At 37.4% G+C, this 20,821-nt stretch overlaps 2 protein-coding genes across 2 annotated transcripts in view; both read left to right on the top strand.

Annotated features, from left to right (window-relative positions):
• The first annotated feature begins 4,549 nt into the window (after positions 1 to 4,549).
• LOC121856190 (laminin subunit alpha-1-like) lies at positions 4,550 to 10,733 on the top strand. The gene is made up of 5 exons (XM_042351534.1): positions 4,550 to 4,672; positions 6,321 to 6,504; positions 6,667 to 6,806; positions 7,101 to 7,331; positions 8,617 to 10,733. Exons 1-5 carry the CDS (start codon positions 4,550 to 4,552, stop codon positions 8,776 to 8,778), a joined length of 840 nt encoding a protein of 279 aa, XP_042207468.1. The 3' UTR covers positions 8,779 to 10,733.
• A 283-nt stretch (positions 10,734 to 11,016) lies between these two features.
• Positions 11,017 to 20,821, top strand: part of LOC121856152 (laminin subunit alpha-2-like) — a 44,015-nt gene continuing 34,210 nt past the window's right edge. The window contains exons 1-9 of the mRNA XM_042351466.1: positions 11,017 to 12,843; positions 13,616 to 13,789; positions 15,568 to 15,740; positions 16,171 to 16,302; positions 17,041 to 17,168; positions 17,467 to 17,594; positions 18,473 to 18,669; positions 19,693 to 19,883; positions 20,259 to 20,374. Of these exons, the coding sequence (XP_042207400.1) occupies positions 12,664 to 12,843; positions 13,616 to 13,789; positions 15,568 to 15,740; positions 16,171 to 16,302; positions 17,041 to 17,168; positions 17,467 to 17,594; positions 18,473 to 18,669; positions 19,693 to 19,883; positions 20,259 to 20,374 (1,419 nt within the window). The 5' untranslated portion in view covers positions 11,017 to 12,663. The remainder of the gene's footprint in view (positions 12,844 to 13,615; positions 13,790 to 15,567; positions 15,741 to 16,170; positions 16,303 to 17,040; positions 17,169 to 17,466; positions 17,595 to 18,472; positions 18,670 to 19,692; positions 19,884 to 20,258; positions 20,375 to 20,821) is intronic.

The following is a 20,821-nucleotide window of genomic DNA, read 5'->3' as shown; positions in this document are numbered from 1 at the left end:
TACCTTAGAGCAATGGCATCTGTAAATTCTTGTTTATTGAGACTGAAACCATTTGCCCTTATCGGTAACGTAGTTAACCAGTTCGAGGCGCCCACCTCCTGCGCTATAGCAACTTTTTTTTTCTTCAAATTCTCTGGCATTTGCAGCAACAGTTGCTGCAACTTGTCACTTTGGCCGTGCTGTCGATCTGTCATAATGGATCTTCGAATCTTGTTTACTTCACTGGTATCCACCTCCCCTGTTGCGTTCTGAGCTATCATGTGGTCCGTGAGGGCTGCCGTGAGCTTAACTGAGTTTTGATGCTCAGTGACAGCAATCTCCTCTGGATTGGTTAGTCCCATTCCTCCCAGTCTCGGTGGTAGTGCAAGGAATGATCTTTCTGCTGGGGTTAGGTGAGGATGTTTCACTAATTTTTGAATGAAATTGACGCTGATAGCTTCTTCCAGGGGGTGGAAGAGGGGTCCGATATCAGGGACAGTGCGCATCAGGTAGTTCCAGCGATGCTTGACTCCATGGGTGACTACTACTACTACTACTACTACTACTACTACTACTACAACCACATCTCTTTATCCACAACATTACCCTTTACTGAATCTACCACTAGCATCACACATACACCACACACTACTAACGTCCACACTTACTACTAAAGTCCACACACGTCAACCATTTAAGTGGGTGTTATTATTATCTCCCCTTGTAGTGGTATTGTAGTGCCCTTGATATTGGCGTTGATACCCATTTTGGAGGTGATTCTTTGAGGATGATTTTTGGAGGTGATTCTTAGAGGACGATTTTTGGAGGTGATTCTTAGAGGACGATTTTTGGAGGTGATTCTTTGAGGATGATTTTTGGAGGTGATTCTTAGAGGATGATTTTTGGAGGTGATTCTTAGAGGACGATTTTTGGAGGTGATTCTTAGAGGACGATTTTTGGAGGTGATTCTTTGAGGATGACTTTTGGAGGGTCTTCGAGGGGAAAGGTTAACGTCTAGGACATACGTTAAATTTTCATCGTAAATGGAGATGTAAGAAGGCATCTGATTGGCTGAATTAAGATGTAGGAATAATCTGATTGGCTGACTTAAGATATATTAAATGTATCTGATTGGCTGACTTAAAGATGTAATAATGCATCTGATTGGCTGACTTAGAGTATTACATGGAAATAACTCACAGAATTACATCAAAATCCAATCAAATAAACCTTTATTAAATAGTCTCATACAAATTAAGACCAATTTAAAATACAGAATCTTTGAGGCTTCAGACGCAGATCAGCAGCATTTCAGATTTCACTTCAGGTACAGCTAATTAACCTTACCTGTGAATGCATTTGGATGACTTATGATACACCACGTGAGGTAAAAAAAAAATAAATAAAATAAAAAATAATAAAATTGAAAAATACAGCTTATATACCTCAGTAACTTTTATTTTAGGTGATTTACTGTAACTTTTATTTTAGGTGATTTACTGTAACTTTTATTTTAGGTGATTTACTGTAACTTTTATTTTAGGTGATTTACTGTAACTTTTATTTTAGGTGATTTACTGTAACTTTTATTTTAGGTGATTTACTGTAACTTTTATTTTAGGTGATTTACTGTAACTTTTATTTTAGGTGATTTACTGTAACTTTTATTTTAGGTGATTTACTGTAACTTTTATGTTTAGGTGATTTACTGTAACTTTTATTTTAGGTGATTTACTGTAACTTTTATTTTAGGTGATTTATTGTAACTTTTATTTTAGGTGATTTACTGTAACTTTTATTTTAGGTGATTTATTGTAACTTATGTTGAGGTGATTTATTCAGAATCACCTTTACCGAACAACTGTAATGGAGGAAAATTATTATAATTGAGAATCGAGATTTCCATTTATTTTTTTGCTGTGTGATTTTTATATTTCATTTTGTTATTTTTTATGGCTATTTAGGTTTTTTTTTAATCTTACGAGGAATATTCATCTTATTAGCCACGCCTTCGTCAGATTATTGAAGGGAGCAACCCGGAAATTACGACCGTGTTCTACAAAATTAATTAATCTGGTTATGAAATCTAGTTAAATTCACTTATAGGATCACCTGAAGAATCGCCACCCCAGCTTAATTCACCCTAAATATTAACCACCATAGTAGTATTTTGGGGGGGGGGGTGAGGTTTGGTTAGGTTAGGGTGTTTAATCTTTAGGTGAAATAAGCTGGGGTGGAGTCTACAGGTGATCCCACAAAGCGTAGATGGAAAGCTGACTGATTATAATCTTTTGGCCCATGAACACTAACTTAACCTAACCCCCCCCTTCCTTTTATTAATATGATGTGTAAGGCTGTGTTATATTTCGGGAAGGAAGTGTAGTTGGTGGATGATTTCAAGTTGTGTGGCGCTACAAAAATAAACTACATGGGTATTTGGGGCCTTGTAGAGAGAGAGAGAGAGAGAGAGAGAGAGAGAGAGAGAGAGAGAGTGTGTGTGTGTATGCGCGCGCGTTATTCCAGCCACCCTATAACAACGAGAAGACTTCAAAAGAGTTCAAAATAATACATGTAGTGTCATAATTCTCTCTAATGTTTATCAAGTTTTAGTTTTGTATATTTCCAACTGTATATTGTTCTGGTGGTGTTTGTATGAGTGTGTATACTGTACCGTATATTTTACTTGCTTTGTTTACCCTAGAATGTATATTAATTCTCGACGGTTTGTTTATGGTTTTATTAGGGATATTTTGTCGTGTTTTATCTTGTTGTGTGTGAACGATAATTATTGTACACGTTTCAGTTATCATGTACTCTGGGGTGCGTACTTTACCTAATCCTACCTTACCTTACCTTACTTGGATTTAATTAACCTAACCTAAGCTACCCAACCTAATCCTACCCAACTAACTGAACTAGTCACCACAGTGTTTATACTTGTGCAGATTCCATAGTGTATCTGGTACTGTAGAATACTCTTAGAGGCGAATAGTGTTAACGATAGAACGATGACGTGGTACTTTGGAGGGTGACGTCATACTTTGGAGGGTGACGTCACGGGTTCTTGAGGACTGGCTGGGGGTCTGGTGTTCATTAGGGAGGGATGAGAGGATCTCCCTTCAGTCTTTCACCACTTGTTGACTGATCCACACACACAGTTCAATGTTTCTCACGTTCCTCTTACAATATCCCTCTTTGTTCTCTATTGTCTTACCTGCACCATTAACTGTCCCCAGAAACAGTACCTCTAGCTAAACATCTTCGTCAGTTGCTCTTTTTTGTACTGTGTAATGATAACGAGTACGGCGGACTATGCAATGGTACTGGTTTACTTGGGAATTTTCACTGGTAACGGTTTACGAGTATACATTATATATATCCACAACCAACGTGCAACATCGTACTTAATAATTGCTATAGCTTATTATAATAGTCACCTTAATTAACAAACTTACTAATAAAGCGTTATCACTGTCACATCTGTTTTAGGGGTTAAGAAACGCGCCCTTCCTCATACATCCTTCCAGTAATAAACATAACATAAATCACTCGTACGTAGCTGGACACTGAAGCTGTATTATATTTTCAATTTGTTTGTAAGTTCTTGTTTATGTGTCTAGTAACTAAGTTAATTTCCATAACAGGTAATACTATGCATGGGTGACTTAAGTTTACCGATGGAAAAATACGGTTTTGTTACCAAGTTACCGAGAAGCGTTGAAATTCCACGGTATTTTTTAGCCACATTTCATAAGACGGATAGGGATGGATAACCTTTTGATTACAGGCCAAATGGATCTTATTTCTAGTCTTTAGTATTCGCTTAAAGTGAGTAGGCAGAGATATTATTATAAAATTACCTAAGTTACAGACACAGATCCGTACAAGGTTGGTGTCCAGTCTATGTCCTGGTACAAGGCGGACGGTTCTTCTGAAAATAATTGAAAAGAGAATATTACTTTCCATGACTATAAAAAAATATAATATAATTCATGAAACTATTGTGTTGTCATCATACTGCAACATTGACAGCAGCAAAAGACTTATATAAATATATTTTAGGTCATAGTATATATAGAGAACTCCTACTATGTTGGTTGTTTCACTTGCATCACTAATGTATTTTGACGTATCTTAAAATACTGAAAACATATTGTTACAAAAGGGTTATACCAAAGAAACATCATTCAGAGTACAGTCTTCATATCTGAGGGTTGGCGACCACAGTCCTCCACTCTAAATGTTCTTTGACTGTTTTTACCAACCCTCTAATGTTTTGTATCTCCCGAGGGACCCAGTTTTTAATTTAATTCATCTATCTCAGTCTCTGCCTTCCCTTGGCCCTCCTATCCTCAACTTTGCCCATTAATACTTGTGGTGTTATCCGTGCATCCTTAATTATATGACCAAGATATCTCATTTTTCTGTACATTCCAACTTCTTTCTGTTGTCTGCTGAAAGTGTTTACGCTTCTGACGCAACCTGTGCCCTTTTTCTCTGGATTCGTTTTGCCATATACTGTATTATGATTTAAAGTTAATTATATTATTGAGGTAAGCTAATTAAGTTAATGTTTTGTGTTACAGGGTGCGGATGTGACGAGAGGGGATCCATTTCCTCCAGCTGCGACATTGTTACTGGTCAGTGTTCCTGTAGGCAGGACGTCGTTGGCCTCACCTGTAACTCCTGCAGGGTGAGTACTCTACTTATTTGTTAATTTGGCTAATGTTGGCGAATAACCCGCCGATGTATTACTTGTTTTAATGTTTATTCTCAGTTATTATTGACAACTGACCCACCGGCGATTTAGCATAGTAAACGATTATAAAAATGCCGCAATTTAACTATGTTTTATAGAGGACACTGTAGTTTGTGCATTTTTTTTTTACCAAACCTTACCTTACCGTACCCTGACCTGACCTGACCTTAACATAATACTGCCGCATTACCACCGAGAAGACAAAGTAGTTCGCACCTTAGGCTCCTAAATATGTACCAAACGAAGCATTTGCACAAGAAATGATTATCATATCAGTCCTCACTGATGAAAATACTGTATAATGAGAAATAAACATCAAAACAAATAACTCATCGGCGGGTCAGTCATCAATAATAACCCGTGGTACCAACAGCATCTGTGGCTAGTGTGGCAGACTCTGCCTGCCTCACTGACTCAACATTTGTGTTATGTAAACAAATAGAGCATCACAATAGATGGTTTGTAGTTACTGATAACACTTGTTCTTTATGTTTTTTTATTTATTTATTTATTTATTGGGCACCCCCCTACATCCTTGTATAAGGTGAAGCGCAGAAGCGTTTACAGCGCCCAACATTTATAAACACCTCAGACGACATAACTCAATCAAGCACAGTAGTTCTGTACTCTTTTCTGGAGCTAGTGGATGCCCACCACACAGGAACATCACGGCTTCAGGTTAAAGAAACTGCAAGTACTGAAAATTATCAAAGTGAACTTTTTTGGAGTATAAGTTGTAAACTCTTGTAATAATCTACCATAGAGTGTTGTGACAGCACTGAGTGTGAACTGACTTAAGACCAGCTTAACCAACACTGGCACTGACACAGGTTCAGGTACATTTTGGATCCAGTACATGCCCAGTACTTGCTGCCAGAGACATGACCAACCACCTGAGTGGCTAACAGGCTGATCAGTGGCAAAGAGGATAAAGTAAAGTAACAGTAGTTGCATTAATTTGTCGCTATTTTAAGTAGTTGTGAATTATGTGCATTTATTATTATTTTTTTATCATTTCACCCCTTATCAGCTTACTAGCTGTTCGGGCAGTTGAATTGATATGAACTTTGTTATTCTGTTGTGGCCTTCGTTGTTCAGTGTTAGTACAGGAGGAAATCAGAGTACTGTACTGTACAATACAGTACCCGGAGAAAACGTGTTATGTTTGTTAGTCACTTTGTATTACACCCTTCTCATATCTCTCTCAGGCCAGGGATTGAAGCCAGGACGTGGGTGAGAGACATATAGTACATATTACCACGGTACAGTACCACCAACACTGTGGGGGATTATTACAGTATTATTTGGCCTGCATGGTCAGGTTTTCAGTTGGTGGTGATGTACTGTACAAAGGCATTTTTCAACCTGAATCGACAATTGTAAAACGTGAATAGGCAAATGTAGCAACAAATGACATAGGAGACATATACTTCGAGTTTGACCATTGACTCAGCCACTCAATACAGTGAATGCTCGAATGTCAAAAAATGCTGTAGCTCTCTGGAAATTAATTCAATATGGTATTACAGTACAATTCATTATCAGAATTGTTTATATATTATTTTTGTTCTTTCTTTTTCAGCCTGGTTTTTGGGGTCATGTGAAAGGTTCTGGATGCCTGAAGTGCAACTGCCACGAACTAGGTAGCATTCACCCCCAGTGTAACGATGCTACCGGACAGTGTCGGTGTCGGCCGGGAGTCGGGGGCCATCGCTGCCATACTTGCCTTCCTGGTTATTGGGGATTCTCCAGGCAGGGCTGCAAACGTAAGTCTCCCAAGATACATTGAATAAGAAACGTGATGTTTGACTAATATGGACTTTATAATCGCTGTGTTAAATATCGTTGTATTTTTTAAGTCTGAAATTATTTTTATATACAGTATGAATATTCTACATTCATTTAAACCTCATATTATATCTCCTCAGCTTGTGATTCGTGCAATAGTCCAGGCCATTTTTGTGATCCCAATTCTGGACGTTGCATTTGTCCAACTAACACAGAAGGTGACCGCTGTGAGAGATGTTCTCCTGGCTCTTGGGATTACCATGCGTCTCGAGGCTGCAGGGTGAGGTCTTCATCACCCATGACTATTAAAATGACAACACTTAGTTAAAAATGTATAGAGGCTGATAGATAAATTTATGATAGATTGACGATGATATATGTATATCACCCCTTTATAATTAGGAGTGTATTCAAAGTGACACAACTAGTCAGTGTCAGAAGCAAACAGTCAAGTTGTCACCACTGTTCCTCCTAATAAACAATTACTGTACATGGATGATAAAGATGACAGGAAACACACTAACACGTGTATATACTGTATATCATTAACATGTTATATCTTTTTACCTCACAGCCTTGCAACTGCTTAGGAGCCGGGGCTTTGAGTCGCCAGTGTGACTCCCGTACTGGCCACTGTGTGTGTAAAGAAGCTTATGAAGGCGACCATTGTGGTAAATGCAAGTTTGGATTCTTTGGATTCCCAATATGTAGTCCGTGTAAATGTAACAAAGCAGGCACCAATCCACATAACTGTGATAGCAAAGGACGATGCCAGTGTGATGAAAATGGACAGTGCCCATGCAAGGTCAGTGAGAATATTGGAAGCCATCCCCTTCTTGTCTCTGACCTTTACTTGTATTACAGATTCACTATCCTTACTTGTTATCTGAGCCTACATTGCAGTTCAATATTTTCAAGTTGCACAAATACATTCTTTACCACAAAGCAAACCATGGCATGTATATTACACCCAACAGTAACACCATACCACAGTTTCAGTTTGTGGTAAAGAGGTCTAGTATCCATCTATTTCCTCTATTATACCAAATCAAACTGCTGAAAGGTTTACTTACTAGATACAGTACCTTAAAGTTGTTCGTTAGAAAAGGATAACCGAGGGATTATATGTACCGTAATTAACCTGGTCTTGATTACCCAGAGAAATATTATTCAGGAAAAGCATTATGATTACTCCCAGTATATGACTTTCTTATTTAACTGTGTAAATTTTGTTCAACAGAAGCATAAGGAAAGAAAGTGTTAATTGTATTTAAAATGCAGGAAAGAATTATTTCAAGGAGGCAAAGGTGAGGTTGTACAGGAGAATCATTGAGTTAATTTATTTAGAGAAAAGACCCAAGTTAGAAACAACAGAATGTGGGTATAGTGGAGTGTCCAGAGTTAATAGGATGTAAAGAATAAAGAATGATACAAAGAGCCCTGGTAGAGGCAGACCAGGGCTCTAGAAGGTATGAACACGTTGAGGTAATGACTATTGAAAGAATGGCAAAAGTAGTGTATACAGTATTTCAGAGGTATAGTATGAGAGATAAGGAAGACTGAGAAAGAGGTACAAGGATAGGGTGGCAGACACTAGCTAGGAGAGAAATAGACCATCCAGGAAACAATGGGACTTTGGTCTCTGAGATTGAGAACATCAAAAGCAGGGTACCACACTGATGCCAGAATTCAGACAACTCACTCACTTAAGAAATATTTGAACATTTACAATTACATAGTTTATATTACAGAAGGACAAGGAGGATTTAATTAGAAGTTTTTAAGCACATCAGAGGGCATTACTCCGTCAAATCTGGAGTTACTAAATGGCCACATCCCACTAGAGGTCACAGCATCTAATTAAAGATGCCTAGTAAGCTGATAGGTGGCACTGAGGATAAAGAAAGTAAAGTATGAATGACCAGAAAATATGATTTTGTATGGACTTAGGGGACAAGGATGCTGTTGATGGAAGTATCTACATGTGTAGCTCTGGACAGGGAATGTATATGTTATATTGTATTGTATTTATCGATGCACTTGTTAGATAAGTACAAAGGAATTTAACATTTACCCCGTTTTCTTTACAGTCTAACGTGGTGGGTCGTAGGTGTGGTAAGTGTGTGGGCGGGACATTTGGCCTTTCGGTAAACAATCCCTCTGGGTGTACCAGTTGCTACTGCTTCCGGAGAACCAACAAGTGCATACAAGCTGACCTCACATGGTCTCAGGTAGGACTGACTATTACTTGAGGTTGGAGTTGGGGCTAGGAAGTGCAGCAGAGGAATATTTTACAGTTGTAGTTTAGACAATCTTCCTTGGTATTGGGTACTGGTAATTTAATAACTGCTTTTGTAGTGCAGAATAGCTCTCAGACACTCATAATGGTAAAGCTTGGACTTACACATATACAGATGTACACATTTTTCTGATACAGGTATTAATGAGCATGAGCCAAAATAAGATTAATGTTTTTTTTTTACATTTACTTTGTAAATTCACTAATAATTAGACAATGCAGTCATATAATGGTTTTAGATACAGTATATAGGGCTGAAACATTAAACTTTTGTAAATTATAATTTATATACAGTACTTTAAAAAAATGTCAAGGATTGATCTTGAAAACTCCATTTACAGCCAGGTCAGGACAAGGAGACTCGTACCCTAATTCAACAGGCTCCAACCCATTCTTAAACCTTGACAGTAATGGCTGGCACTAATAAACAATTAGTATCACAACCATTGCCCATAGAAATGGAAATCTGAAATAACAGTTACCCTAGAGGTCATATTTCAGGCCTCTTTTTACCCATCTTATCCTCTCTGGATTTCCTGTAATAAACTTCAGCTCATCTGAACTCTACATTAAATCAATAGAGAGGAAAGGGAGGTCCTGTCTCTTTGGCCTAATTCAGCTATAAATGGGGTTTCGAGAATCAGTCTTTGATATTTAGTCTACCATTGGTCCCAGGAGACTCGAGTATATAATATCATAGGAAAAAAAAATACTGATCATTACACAACATTGATACAGTACACGTATGTTATCTTGGCAGAAAGTTGTAACATTTATTGTACTAAGAGGTTGTACAGTACTTGTTGAAAGAAGGGACGGAGACAAACGCACAGGATGACGTGAGGGAGTGTATGAGTGTGATTTTGTGCAAGTTTGGGGAAAGGCTTCACAGTTGGTACACAGCTAGTTAGTTGGAGATACTGTAGATACATATTGATACATTATACTGGTAGATGGGCCTTAGTTATGGGTATACAAGTACTAAATAGATATAGACACGGCTGACCATCCACACTGTTTTAGGGTACATCAGATTTGGTTTCCGAGGTGATGGATGGAAACTACATAAAAGACAGCTGGTGTTTCTGAGCGGTGATAGTTCAAGATTAGACAATAGAGTTGAAAAGCCTGTTTAAATACTATAGGAATTTGGAGGATAAATACATTAGGTTCCATGGAGAGAGAGAGAGAGAGAGAGAGAGATAAATGGGTCATATACTGTACAGTTGAGATGTGGTAGTGTTGGTATGAAGGAGCCTCATGATGTATCCAGTAATTCAGTATGCATAGTGTATTAAGGTACTATGAAGCATTATAACCAGTGTGAAGGTTACGAATTCACTTTGTTTGAAAGCTGAGGATATGAGGTTGTGTGGAGTGTTCCTATTTGATGTTTCAATTCATTCCTTTTTCTCCCCATAATATTTTTTTGCACTTCTATTCTGTGTATTTTTCTCTTGATCATATTGTCTCTCTCACTGTTTCTGTATCGCTTGATTTATTTGATGCATATAGAAGCAGAGAGTTTTATCCTAGTACAGTGTTGTATCTTAGTACATGTACAGGTACCTGGAATTAGTAGCCCCTGTGTCCTCATAAGTGCCTGACATTTTGAAGCTCAGATTTGTGATTATTTTGTATTTTCGACTCCTTAAACGTTGCTAGTACACATCGGCACCTTTACATTTCTGAAGGTACATCCTTAGTTAAACATTCATGTAAATTTCACATTGTCATCATAATCATTCTTGGCATAATCAGCCCCTGGCATCCTCATTACCTTGGTGATGCTGTGGTTTTGTGATGCACAGTTATCATACTGGAATAGCATTCAGAACACCAGACAAGCTAAAATTAATGTAAAACTGTGTGTGTGTGTGTGTGTGTGTGTGTGTGTGTGTGTGTGTGTGTGTGTGTGTGTGTGTGTGTGTGTGTGTGTGCGTGTAATAATAATAATAATTAACGGTTTATTGAAAGAGCTTGGCAGCCAGAAGGCTGAAAATATACAGTTACATATTTGGGGAATGGGTTACGAATTACAAATAATATACAAGTGACATAAGTGACTCAAATAAGACATATAGTAACTTAGATGGGATCAGCTCAAACTACAGTTCATTTCAACATAGTGACAGTGTGTGCGTGCGTGCGTGCGTGCGTGCGTGTGTGCGTGACCAATCAGACAGTAAATACTTAACTCACATACAAGTACTGTATGTGTATCTTGCTCCCCTGATCTCAGAATCAGTTTAAACCCCAATTCATTATTTGTTGGGTAATAGATACTGTAAATGGCTTTTATGGTCTATGAGTCATTTAACAAGTGGTCTATGATATCAGCCCTCTGGAACAGCCCTTGTCATATTCTGCCTTTTTTATTGAACTGTTTATATTCTGGAGGTAGTGACTCGCTTGACAGATCACTGTAAATGCTCCATAAGCAGTTGTTTGCTTCACTGAATCAGTCTTTAAATCCAACTTGGTGGTTGATTCGAAAGTCAGTGAGCCTAAAGATACAACAGATTAAAGGTTCAAATAGTTTGCTTGACTCAAACCTCTATACTCTTGAGTCTTAAACATTAGTCCTCACATTTCTCGGTCTGTTGAACCTGTCAATATGTTGCCTACTCTCAGAAACAAGACAGTGTTCCTTCCTAATTTCTTGAAGTTGACATGATGGAATACTCTCGACTCATATTATAATTTATATCTTGGTTTTACAATCCAGTGTCAGTTCCTTTAAGAGTACTGATACGTCTTTATTTGTTGCAAGAAGAAAATTTTATATGTTTGTTTTACGAGTTCACTGCCAGCAAGAGTTTGTGGACTATTCATTTCTCTAATTGATTTTTGTCTGAGATGATTACCATTGTGATAGTTAATTTGTAGGCATGTTTGGTGATGATCTGTCTTAAGTAAACAAAGAGGATTCACCCACTGAGTGACGAAGTGAAGAAAAATTTACCAAACTTTGTGATGCTGGAATGTACTTGTGAAATGACCATAAAACAAAGGCTTGATGTATCAAGAAACCCCATTTATGGCTGAAGAGAAGGGACGAGTGACCTGGAATCCTTCATTCATTCATTGCTGGGTTTCTTTATTGGCAGAGGAATGTGAAGATTGGTGTTTGTGACCCAAGTAAAGCCAAATATTCCTTGTTTCTTGCAGTTTACTTTCTGGTTAACTGGATTTTCAAACAACCCCCAAAATAATGACAAATTTTGCTTCAGAAATTGTGGTTTCTTGGGTGAGTAGCTGTTTATGCAACATTTGCTCTGTTTCAACTGGATATTGTCTTTGCCTCACAACACAGATATCTTCCTAAACATGACAGACAGCCTTTAGTGGGTAGTCTGGTAGGTTTATCTCAGTGGCTATAAAACGATATTTCAAACTTCACTCCTGGGATAGTATTATGTGTAGGTGTCTTAAAAGAATCTGGAAGCAATGTAGTTTTATCTCTCACTGGTCTTCGAATAATCTTGATACATTTCTCTCTACATTCTTAAATACCCCAGTAAACTCATTTTCCTTTGGACAACCCTAATTGGTCTTCAGGTTACTCCTCCTACCCCCCCCCTCCCCCCTTCCTCCACATAATAATTTCTGTCATTGCCACGAACACATGCTATATGGGCCCTTACTCTCATAAATATATACCACCTAAAGCTGTATTACTATAAACTCGAACTGCCAAAAGCCTATACTAGTGAGTCCGCTAATTTAAACCTTCATTGGCATCAGTTCCCAAAGCTATAAACTCACACTGCCTTAAACCCTCTCTACCATAAACTTATTCCTTAACCATTACTCATACTTAAAGCTGACTCACCTCATGATCATCTCAATAGGCTCATATTCCACACCATCCTCACCGCCACCTTTACAGCTGCGGATGCGGGATGGGCGGGTACTGACCATCGAGTACCGACAGCCCGTGCCTGGAGAACGACCCTTTCGCCCGCCAATTGTGGTAGTCCGCCCTTGGAACACGCAGGAGATATGCTATATCAATGTAATTACTGAAAACTGTAAACCCCATCCATGCTTTACTTGACTCTTCATGCAGTGTCTTATGATGCACATTATATTATGCTTTTAGTGTTGTAGTTTTCTCAGGTCTGTTCTGCCATGCTGTTTACTGTGGATGCTGTCATTCATGTTTTTATTTGTGTTTTGTCCAACAGGTATATCATCTTTTATGCCATGTGCCTATTATGCTTTATATTTGAGCCAAGTGTACATTAATTAATGTTCCTCTTGCTGTCTGCACCTTTATTATTATTGCTAAACAGATCCTGCTCTCACTTTTTCAATAAGATGTATATATAGAAACTCATCTCGATTACTTTTTATTCTATGATAAATGTGCATAATCAAGTGCAGTCTTAAAAAATATATATTTATAAATTAATTTATCACTAATAATGTACAAAAGTTTACTCTAAATTGATAATTATCCTCAAGAATATCTTTTTAATATAAATCTATGATCATGTGTCCAGTCAAATTAAAAGAAAAATTTGTTAATTTCTCCCCTGAATGCGGGAAGCCCTGCAGGAGATATACTATACCTGTTGCCATTTTAATACATTGGTTTTTAAAGATATTTATATTGCACCCAAGTGAAAATTTTACAAGTTATATCTGTAAATTGAGGTGAGGCTCAATTTTTTTTTACATTACGTATTTGTTAATACATTCCCATTTAACCATTAACATTAACTCCCGGGACTAGTCATGGTCTGTAAAATATAAGTTTAATATTTTATTGTTGCCTCATACAGTTAGCACTTCCTGGACAAAGACTCCTGAACTTCGGTAAAGGTGAAACAAGAGTCAACGTGACCAACCAGCTGCATGTCATTCCTGACACTCAGGGTGATGTCACCATTGGCTCCACACTACTGTTTGATGCTCCCCTCTACTGGCAGTTGCCCAGGGGATTCAAGAGAGACAAGGTTAGCATATATTGGTGATGTAAATAGGGTACTGTACTGTATTGGTCTTAGTAAAGTGTAATAGAATTTAATGACCAACATCTTGTAGATTATGGAGATGAACATATTCCAGATACATTAAGCTGGTTTGTATGAAATGGTGGCAACGTAGAAATAATTTTTTTAACCTTGTTGTAGAAGAGGAACACCAGCAGAACTTGTCTGTTGCAGCATCGATAATGAATGAATTATAGTGAATGGAGAGTAGTAAGTGTTTGGTGTGGGTTCCTGCCACCTTTCATCCAAGTAGGAAAAGACTCGCAAGTGTAGAGTTGTGAATTTGGTGCAGTTTATATGAAGGCTTCAAAGAAGTGTTACATATATATCAAAGACATACTGTAAAGTTTGTGCTAATGGTTATAATAGCAAGTATAGCTTACAGTAGTTTTGGAATCCACTGTTTGCCACTGGCATTGCCTTGACTGTGAGCATTAATGTTGATGAGGCTATTACAAACCATAAGGATTAAAGAAGTTCAGTCATAAATAGAGATAACTGGATCCCAAGTTATCAGCGAAATAGAGCAAGTTAAGAAGCATATTCTTCTTAAAGCTGAGGAAGCATTTGGAAGAATCAAGGCATTAATCAAGGGAAATTACACTTGGGTTCTGCAGGAATTCGTGATGTAGGATTGGATAACATCATACAGCACTTAGTAGTTCTCCAGGAGTGTGTGATGCAGATTAAGAGTCAATATTTACATAGGAACAGAAACTTCAGGATTATTCTGAGCTCAAGAACTGTATTGTATATATATGGACTTCCCGAGAGTCAGTCAGTTGAGGCTGAGACTAGAAAAGTACCTGGTTCATGACAGTTCATTTTAAAAACATGTACAGATGGCCCTGAATGTAACAATTGTCCTAAATAAAGTGGCTGGGCCAGGGAAGAAGAAAGAGAATAAACCACATCACTAGAGGGTTCCAGTAGAAGATGGGGAGACAGATTGGTATAATACACAGACACAACTCCTAGCAAAGAATCAGAACCAAGCCATTCAGAACACTTTCATGACTCCAGATTGCACTGTAGGGCAGAGGGAGGAGCACATGGTACTCTTGAAGCTGAAAAGACAGAAACCAAGGAACAACAGTGACCAAGCCTTGTGGATGATATGCAAGGGGATGTAGTGGAGGTAACTGCAACTATGGAAAACAGAAGGAATATGTTTGTGGGAACAGTGAATCAGTCCCCAATACCACAACCCCCCACCCAGGCAGAGAGTGCATGAATATTCTTATAACTTAATACACAATGAATAGTATCATGGATAGAGTAAATGGGATTAACTGCTGATAATGTAATAGATACAAAAATAAAATTGGCATCATCTCCACACACTATGATAAATTTAGTTTAAGAAGTACATTAGCTTCTTTTTCATGGTGGAGCCTTATGCTGAAGATTAAGTGGCTTTAGTTTCTGGAATTACTGTAAGAGGTTTATCATGAAATGGCTCTAGTTGTGCTGTGACATTTGAGAGGTACATTGGTGATTGGTCAGCAACAAAACTCAATATTCTCAGTCTTCATCAATCAAGGATATGGCATGTGATGTATTACTTAGGAACTCAGTGTACTGTATTCAGGCTGTGGAGTTGCTGACTTTATTGTACTGTATGGAGTTGCATGATCCAGGTTCGGTTATTGTGGTAAATGAGATAACAGGATCATTTCTCCATGTTTTATTTATTTTTTACTGTTTTATTAATATTTGTACTGTATTTGTTTATTTTTCAGGTCACATCTTATAATGGGTACCTGAGGTTCAGAGTACATAGTGAAGGTGGCAACAAGATCTTCCCAGACCAGATTCTTCAGTCGTATCCATTAGTGTCATTACAAGGCAACTGGCAGCTGGTGTTGGAGTATTATCCACCTGCTATATCTACTGATGGCAGATATGAAGTCAAGTTCGTTAGAATTAGTAATTTTTAACTTGTATTATTTTGTAGTTATGGTGTATATATTGAGATAAAACTACAGGAAAGCCTCTATAATTCATGACTCTTCAGGTAGCTATTTGGGAAGTTTTGGTTCATGAAAATTCAGCAATAAAAAAAAAATTGATTGCTTAGATTTGTGAATAAAACCCCCAAAATTATGAAAAAGTCTCCATTCTTTGTAATTTTTTTCTAAAGTAATAATTAATATGTTTAAAAAATAATGCAGTTTCTTCCAGTATGTACTTTTCTTCATGAATTCATTAATATTTGCAAAGTTATTAAGCTTTCACAGCGTCATTATTATCGTACACTCATTATATAGTCGACCATAATCCTAACACTCACTTAAAGACAAGCTCAGTTTCTCTCATTTCTTCATAATGTTTACACTCTTCAGATTACACGAAGATTATTGGAGGTTGAAGAACAAGCCCCAGAAAGTGACTCGTGAAATGATGATGATTGCACTACAAAATATCCAGCACATCCTGATCCGTGCTACTCATGCTGCAGATGCCACCACTGCATCGTAAGTACTGTACACTGATATGGCACGATGGTTCTGTAGTTAAAGTTAAAAAGATCTCTAGTTATGTACAGTGCAGTATACTCATTTATAAGTTATGGGTTGACCTATAATTGAGTAACATTTTCAAGGGGTTAAAATCTTGAAATCCAAGCATAATTAGAGGAGGGGTGGAGGAACTTATTGTATAGCATATTAAAGCAAAATTATCATTGATTAGTCATATCATGGTTTCAGTAGTTAAATCCTCAACTAGACCTACCAGTATTTCTCAGAAGCTGGGATTGACTCATATAGGAGCATTATATATAAATACCTGTATATATATATATATAAATCAGGATTGTTTTGCTAAAGATCAGGGGCCATTTTATATACAGTATATTGTATGCACATTGAGGATATGAGGTGGTGTGTATGAAGTGCTTCTCAGTGTTGTCTGCCCTCTCATGTTGTCTCTGTGGGTTTTTTTGTATAAGTTTCCCTTACCAAGTCATTCCCTTATGAAGGTTTCTGTTTCCTCTCATCTACTCCCTGCAAAAGTGGGAATGGATGATAATAAGTAAATAGATAAAAGATAATTTGTATTGTAGTTGATATTTATTTTATTAAAGATATTCTTCTAATGTAGTCTGTTCATTATAGTTCATATATTATTGAAGATTGCAACTTTATTACCTTCTCTGGATACCTGTACTATATCTTATCTGTATTTTTTAATTGGTTGTTCCTTATCTACAGTATTCATGATGTGACTCTGGATGTCGCTGCTGAGGGCTCTCCAGTGTCATCCCGGGTGGCCCTTGGTGTGGAGCAGTGTATTTGCTCATCTAACTATACAGGCACTTCTTGTCAGAATCCTAACAGTGGTATGTTTCCTTCTGCAGGGTATTACATCTGGGTTTTTTTTTCAGTACAATACAATATTATTTATCAGCCTGAGTGACCCCAAAAAACAAACAAAAACAATAGATTTGATATGGCTCGGTCTGGAATTTATATTGGTACTGGTAATTTGTAATAAGATTTTTTGTTAGTACAGTACTGTATGTTAAGAATTATGGAAATCTGTTGAATGTACTGTAAGTAAAGTAGATAGCATACTATGATTGTAAATAGGTTATAAATGTGAGCCTGAAGATTATATATAATGACTCTAAATTTCAGGATATTATCGTTGGCACAAGAATAATTACATTCAGTCAACAATCATCATTGATTTAGTGGGAGAGTCACGCCAGTGCCGATGTAACGGACGCTCTGAAACTTGTGATGCAGAAACTGGTGTATGTGAGGTAAGACGACAACCTTCACACCTTTGGCAGTTTATGTTCAGTACAGTGTATCCTGTACCTGTACTGTATATAAAAAAATATGTGTTTAAAGTTGCTGGCTAGGAATGTGTATCCCCCTAATTACATTGATTCTTATGGGAAGAATTGTCCCGATAGTCACAATATGTTTTAGGATCTGATCTTTTGCAATAACTTGGATATTCCTGTATTTATTAGTCTTCTGTTAGTCTTTTTGTGCTCAGTACATATATTTTCATGCACTAAAGTGTTAACAGTATTGTACTCTAGTTTTTAGTACTAGTCAAGGCATGGCAGTACAGTATAAAGAATAGATGTGTTGTACTGTTTCATTTTTGTTAGAAGTTTCATAAAACATGTGTAGTAATACCCATTCACTTGATTAAACCGTTGATTAGACAGTTACAGTTCATACAAGACTTTCAGCTTCTCAGGGTAATTTGCTCAATTTGTCAACTCCCAGTGTTATCATATGTAAAGTGTCAATTCTGTTCATTGTGTTTTTTTGGCATTTGGCTGCTATTTTCTCTTAATAAGCCATTTTATTATTATTATCATCATTACACACACACACACACACACACACACACACACACACACACACTCAGAGCTTCTCCCTTGTATAATGTACAGCCAGTCCAAAAAGTATCGCGGTCCCGAACATCTGATAGAATGTGAAGCATCGGGTGAAGACCAACACAGCCCAACCGATATATGAACACGTTGGAGGCTGTCGCTCTTTTTTATTCCATTAGACTTTAGAATATCGATAATTTTTGGATAAGCTTTACATTGGTTTTTATTCTCTGAAGCAGCAGTTGTTTGCTCAAGAAACTTATTATTCATTTCTTTTTCCTCAGAATTGTCGAGATCATACAATGGGGGATCACTGTGAAGTTTGTGCCACTGGATACTACGGTAACCCGGCCAGAGAGCGGTGCAAACCCTGTGCATGTCCATCTCTGGAACAAAATTTTGCAGAGACTTGTCAGGCTGACCGTTATGCTGGTTATATCTGCCATTGTCGTACTGGTTACACAGGCGCTAAATGTAACAGGCAAGTGTGCAACCTAGACATCTTAACTATAAATTAACCTAACTCCAATACCAGCTGAATAAGGTGAAGTAAGTCTTGAAAGAAATTAAATGATGACATAAAATAGGAAAACTTCATATAGGCTTGGGTCTTAATTGTTACTTAAGCTGGCAGGATTGCATAGGTAGGACAGTCAGTGCTGTCTGTATATATCTGTTGGCAGGATAGTTAGCACCAGGAAGAGCTTCAGTTTTTGTACTTAGTATGTATTTAGCAAGATGGTGACTTGTGGTGTAATACTCAACATGCTCATCTTGAGGTTCAATCCCTGGGCAAGTTTCCTTACTCTATTTGCCTCAGTCTACCCAGCAGTAATTGGGGACCTGGCTGTTTCTGATGTGCAGGTCATGTTCTGGGGATAATGGTTAGCCAGTGCAGTTGGTGAGTTGTCTGGTCTTCCTGGATTATTCCTTGACATTGGTTCAGATAAGGATTTTGTGTTGAAAACGGTTTCAACACTTTAAATAAATTCGCACTTAGGTGGCCCTAGGGCCGGCCAGGCTTGGATACGTGGGGCATCCATTATATATATTTAGCAAGTGAATTGGCATCTCTTGACATATAAAGTGCAGTGTAGTTCTGCTAGGGTTAAGGAAGATTTGTTGGAGACCGACAAAACAGAGGCAGTCACTTGAGAATATGATTACGAAGTTAGTATTTAAGGAATGTTTGAATTATAAGGATAGAAATTGCTCATGGAAGGAATTACATTTGCATCAACTTTTTTGACACTCAATGAAAATATTTTTGTTATTAACTGAGCTATATTGAGTAGTTGAATGTGAATAAAAAAAGGTTAGGATGTATGGAGCTAAAAACTTTATTAAACAATGAAGGAATAATACCCATAAGGGAGAAAAATTGCATTTTCAATTACTGTTCCTTAGTTGAACAAGGACTTATTTAAATAGCTTCATATTTGTGCTTAAACAACATTTAATATTTTTATTTAAGCTTTATAAAGTCATCTGAATTCTCTACCAGATGTGACCATGGTTACTATGGACGACCGTCACAGCCTCGGGGTTACTGTCGCCCTTGTGATTGTGATCCATTTGGTAGTGTTCATGAAGGATGTGACCGAGATGGGGTGTGCACCTGCAAGCCAGGGATCACTGGAAGAGATTGCTCTCAGTGTGCGTCTAGGCATGTCACCTCTGCAACAGGCTGTAGATGTAAGTTCTTTAATGATTCCTTATTTCAAAAAGTTGCTATGTTTGTTTGTGTAACAATGGTAATGAGATTTTGATTAGGTATGATGTGATATATTCCTTGTACAGTATATTTAGAAATATGATAAGTAACAAATGGAGTCTTGAAACTTCATTATATCCATCAGAAATATTTAATAATTTGTATTTGTGGTGACATACCCAATAAACCATTGATCTGAGTCCTGTGCACAGCAGGATTGCTAGACTGTTACCTTCATTAGTGATTACTCATGGTATGGCCTCATCATAAGCTGACCCTTTCTTACCAATGATAATGTCAGGCTTAACCCCCATGAAGCACAACAGTTACATTACTGGATGTTTTTTGTATCTCAGCTTGTGAAGATGGCTGTGTGAACATTCTTCTTGATGAAGTAGAACAGATGATAAGAGCTGCTACATCAATAAATGTAACAGCCTATGTACCAGCTCCGTGGCCCACAATAAGAGAGGTATGTGTAGTACTTTATCTTGCCGAGAATCAGTTCTTGTTGTGAGAATAATACAGAACAATGGGGATTTTAATTATTTATCTTATATGATGTAAGTTAGTACAGTAGTTATAAAAATGAACATGATAAACTTGTAGGGAAATGTACTCCTAACTTACTCCTTGCTGGGTAAACATCTTGACCACAGAGAAATGCTTAATACCTGCATAAGAACAACTTTCAACTCTGTGATTATTCTTATGTTTAAATTGAGATGTTTATATTTGCCTTGAATAAAGCAAAAACAGCTTGCCAAATGTTTTCATAAAGTTAGATAGGGTGAAGTTACTGGTCAGCCATTATGGGATGCCTTTGTTGAATGTTAAAAAATTAAATACAGTATCTTGTAGTCCTGTAGTGTACTGTAATTTAAATACAAGACTTAATATTCTTGTATCCACCTACTTC

This window comes from Homarus americanus, unplaced genomic scaffold, assembly GCF_018991925.1.
Source record: "Homarus americanus isolate GMGI-L3 unplaced genomic scaffold, GMGI_Hamer_2.0 scaffold48016, whole genome shotgun sequence".
Classification (NCBI taxonomy): Eukaryota; Metazoa; Arthropoda; class Malacostraca; order Decapoda; family Nephropidae; genus Homarus; species Homarus americanus.
Note: the sequence above shows the minus strand (reverse complement) of the source record. Positions and strands in the feature narration are given on the sequence as shown.

Coding starts and splice junctions, on each gene's coding strand:
- LOC121856190 (XM_042351534.1), top strand. CDS start 4,550: ATGTTTTGTGTTACAGGGTGCGGATGTGACGAGAGGGGATCCATTTCC. Junction 4,673..6,320: donor TCACCTGTAACTCCTGCAGG/GTGAGTACTCTA, acceptor TTTCTTTTTCAG/CCTGGTTTTTGGGGTCATGT. Junction 6,807..7,100: donor ATGCGTCTCGAGGCTGCAGG/GTGAGGTCTTCA, acceptor TTTACCTCACAG/CCTTGCAACTGCTTAGGAGC.